This window comes from Micropterus dolomieu, linkage group LG23 (genome assembly GCF_021292245.1).
Source record: "Micropterus dolomieu isolate WLL.071019.BEF.003 ecotype Adirondacks linkage group LG23, ASM2129224v1, whole genome shotgun sequence".
Classification (NCBI taxonomy): domain Eukaryota; kingdom Metazoa; phylum Chordata; class Actinopteri; order Centrarchiformes; family Centrarchidae; genus Micropterus; species Micropterus dolomieu.
In genome coordinates this window covers 5,308,123-5,312,289 of record NC_060172.1, presented here as the reverse complement: position 1 = coordinate 5,312,289, position 4,167 = coordinate 5,308,123, and the positions used below count along the sequence as shown (strand labels likewise).

General features: G+C 45.3%; 1 protein-coding gene across 1 annotated transcript in view; it reads left to right on the top strand.

Moving 5' to 3' along the window:
- The window catches only part of LOC123963037 (odorant receptor 131-2-like), a 10,412-nt gene extending 9,213 nt beyond the window's left edge, over positions 1 to 1,199 (top strand). Inside the window, exon 4 of the mRNA XM_046039559.1 lies at positions 697 to 1,199. Within this exon, the coding sequence (XP_045895515.1) occupies positions 697 to 1,199 (503 nt within the window). The remainder of the gene's footprint in view (positions 1 to 696) is intronic.
- The last annotated feature ends 2,968 nt before the right edge of the window (positions 1,200 to 4,167 follow it).

The following is a 4,167-nucleotide window of genomic DNA, read 5'->3' as shown; positions in this document are numbered from 1 at the left end:
CAACATTTTTCCAGTCTTCAACTGTCCAATTTTGGTGAACTCTTGCAAATTGTAGCCTCTTTTTCCTATTTGTAGTGGAGATGAGTGGTACCCGGTGGGGTCTTCTGCTGTTGTAGCCCATCCGCCTCAAGGTTGTGCGTGTTGTGGCTTCACAAATGCTTTGCTGCATACCTCGGTTGTAACGAGTGGTTATTTCAGTCAAAGTTGCTCTTCTATCAGCTTGAATCAGTCGGCCCATTCTCCTCTGACCTCTAGCATCAACGAGGCATTTTCACCCACAGGACTGCCGCATACTGGATGTTTTTCCCTTTTCACACCGTTCTTTGTAAACCCTAGAAATGGTTGTGCGTGAAAATCCCAGTAACTGAGCAGATTGTGAAATACTCAGACTGGCCCGTCTGGCACCAACAACCGTGCCACGCTCAAAACTGCTTAAATCACCTTTCTTTCCCATTCTGACATTCAGTTTGGAGTTCAGGAGATTGTCTTGACCAGGACCACACCCCTAAATGTATTGAAGCAACTGCCATGTGATTGGTTGATTAGATAATTGCATTAATGAGAAATTGAACAGGTGTTCCTAATAATCCTTTAGGTGAGTGTACAAGTAAAGAGAATTTACGGAGCATTAGAGGTGACGTGGCCATCATGGCTCCTGATGCCAAATTTCAGCCTCAACCACCCCTCGCCCCACAGTCTCCACTGCCCAGCTCAACGGCAACTCAGTTGGCCAACCACTCAGATACGTGTTGCCCGGTATCACAGGGGTTGCTCCTGTTCTGCCTGGTTCTCCTTTGGTGGTCCAACCAATACCTACTTCTCTGCCGGTGATCCGACCGACTCCAGCTCCTGGTTCACGGTTGGTGGTCCGATCGACCTGCTCTGCCTACACTTGCTCCTGGTTGTCGTTCGGCAGTCCAACCAACTCCTGCTCCTGGTTCCTCGTCGGTGGTTCGACTGACGATTGCTTCTGGTTGTTAATTGGTTGTCTGACCAACTCTTGCTTCTGGTCCTCCGTTGGTGGTCCAACGGACTCCTGCACCTGGTTCTCCATCTGTGTTCAGACTGACACCAGCTTCAAGGTCACCGTCGGTGGTCCAACCAACACCCCATCCAGCCCCCAATGCACTGACACCGGTTTCTCGTCTAGTGGTCCAGTTATCGGCTTCCAGTCCAGCTTCTCTGTTACCGGTTCCTAGCCCAGTCTCCCAGTTGCCAGTACAAAGCCCAGCTGTGCAGTTGCCTACCTCGTTGCCGGTAGGCAGCCCAGCTGTCCAGTTGCCCGCCCCGTTGCTGGTTTCCAGCCCGGCTGTCCAGTCATCTTCCCCATTGCCAGTTACCAGCCCAGCGGTCAGGTTGCCCTGCCCCCCTCCTGACCTGGGTGTCCAACCCTCAGGCTGACCCCTGGATCCAATCTGCCTCTTGGGTCAACCTCCAGGCCGACCTCCTGACCTGTTATGCTTCCCTGCGGGTAAACCTCTTGTTCTATTCTGCCCTCCTTTGCCAGTCCAGGTTTGTCTGCACCTGTATCACTTGCCATCCTGCAGACCTACCACCTCTCCACCCTGGTTTGACTTGAACTTTTTGTTATGAACTGTTTTGGACAAATATTTGATTTTGTTTGAGAACTTTGTGGTGAAAGAATTTAACAGGGAAGGGGATGTCAGTTTTGGGTATGTGTGTCTTGCGTTTTTTTGGTAATTGCCTGACTCTGTAGTGTCCCTCTTTGTCCTTGATTATGTTTTGTATGTTTTGTTTAGTTATGCATTCCATCTGTGTTTCCTGTTTTATTTTGTCATGTGTCTTTTGTTCGTGTCTTGCTGTGTTTCCTTTCATTCCCGTTTTTCAGTGTGTTCCACTTTTGTTCAATCCCTTTGCTCCCTTTGTTTCTGTATATAAGTCTGGGTGTTCCCTTTGTTCATTGTTTGTTAGTTAATGCTGTCCCCAGTCTTTTTCGATGATTCAGTTGTGTTTTCAGATTTACAGATATGCTCCCTGGATTTATTATGTTTATGGATTTGCAATCATTACCTGTTCACTGTTCACTGGATTAATTTTACTTAGGTTCTGGACTTGAACACTTGGATTATTTGATATTGCGTAGCATATTTGGGCCCAAATCCCTGTTTTCCTGTCTCTGTCTGTCTTGGCACTTGGCAACCGTGACTTTATTGTGTGGTAGTGACTCAACGACAGATTGTAAAATGAAGCAGCTGACAGTTTCCTGTACAGGGTGAGTAGAACCACTGCTACTCTGTGTAGAAATGAGCCAGTGTAGGTGGTTCAGCATGTGATTTGCATGCAGGTCAGAAAGTCGCTGAGTGGATTACACATCCCACCTGTCCTGGGAAGGTCTTGTGATCTGGCAGAGCTGAAAGGACGTAGATGGGGAGAGTGATGAAAATATGTTGTACTGTACAAATGTGCATTGTTGCACTAAAACATGAAATCAAATGACCACATCTGAGTATCCCCTGAAACTTGTCTGATCATGCATTTATGTTTATCTACAGTACAGCTTCACATTTAGGTAAAGTAGGTTTACAATAGCCTGCATCAAAACATTCTTGTGATTGTTTAAGTACTATGGGCGAAGAGAGGAGCAATGTTGCAGGTCTGTTGTGGCACAAAAGTTTGGACAGAATTTGGACTTTCTGGCTTTATTTTAAGGAAAAAGGATAAATAATAATAGCAGCTTCCTCATTGGTCCTCAAGTAGGTTAGAGGCTATTCTCTTCTGTTAATGATCTGCTGACACGTGATGGTGTCACACGAACTTGGTGTGAGGACAGAGATCATAAAGAACATGTGAGGTTTGGGAAACCTTGCAGAACAGCTCTGCCCACACGGTAACAAGCAGGGAATCTAACCTGCTGACTGTTTTCACAGAAAGAAATGATGTGGATGATTCTGGGTTCTGCTCTAAAGATCACTGTTCACTGTTTTTAGGAATACAAACTGGACTGGATTCACTGTGCTTTTATCTGATTACATCAACAAGAAGAGTTTCGTGTCTTTACTGTTGCTTTAAGATGTCATATGCAAATCAGTCTCAGTATCTGGGGTTACTGGAAAGAGTGTCATCTTCCATTGTGACTACAGTGCCATGTTGTGTGTTTCTCTTCATTAATGGGACCTTGTTATTCACCTTGAGGAGTAAACCAGTGTTTTGTGCGACTCCCCGTTACATTCTTCTGTTTAACCTCCTTTTTGCAGACACTGTACAGATGGCACTGAGCCAGTTAATGTATGTAATCGCTGCTTGTAGAATATTGCTGACGTATCCTGTGTGTGGTGTTCTTAACATGCTTTCCATTCTTACAGGTAATATTTCTCCTCTCACACTGGTGGTGATGTGTCTGGAGAGATTTGTAGCTGTGTGTTACCCACTGAGGCACGCTAACATCATCACCATCAGAAACACAGGGGGGGCCGTCACTGGTGTTTGGACCTTCAGTTCACTAAATGTCCTCATTCGGGTTATTTTGCTAATAATATTTCCCTTTGAAGACCTGCAGATGAAAGATGTGTGCTCTATCACAGCCATGTTTCTTTACCCAGTATCTGCTGTTTATGACAAAGCCTACACTTGTTTTCTGTTTGTATCAGCGGGTTTGGTAATAACTTCCTCCTATATTGGTGTGATGATAGCAGCCAGGTCGGCCTCCACAGACAAAGCTTCAGTCCGTAAGGCTCGTAATACACTGCTGCTGCATCTGGTGCAGCTGGGCCTCATTCTCTCCTCAACACTTTTAAACTCATTGCTCTTAGCTATCTCACAAATTGTAACGAAGTTAGTGACTGCGCGTATCCAGGTTTTTTTTTATCTGTGTATGGTCCTCCTCCCCAGATGTCTGAGTGCTCTCATCTATGGCCTCAGAGACCAGACCATCAGACCCGTCCTCATGTACAATCTATGCTTTCGACTGAAATGCTCAGTAGCCCCAGCCAAGGCCAACTGTAGAGATTGACTGCAGTTTCATGGTTTTGGGGGACAACACTGTGTATTTGTAAAAACAACACATGCTATTATTGCTTGAAGTGAACTGAAAGTCACTGAGACTGCATTCATCTCTCTGAATCTATAGATTCATATACCTGTGTGGGATTCAATCTGAGTTTATTAAAATTTGAATAGTTCAATACAATTGAAAAACAAGCAGTCATA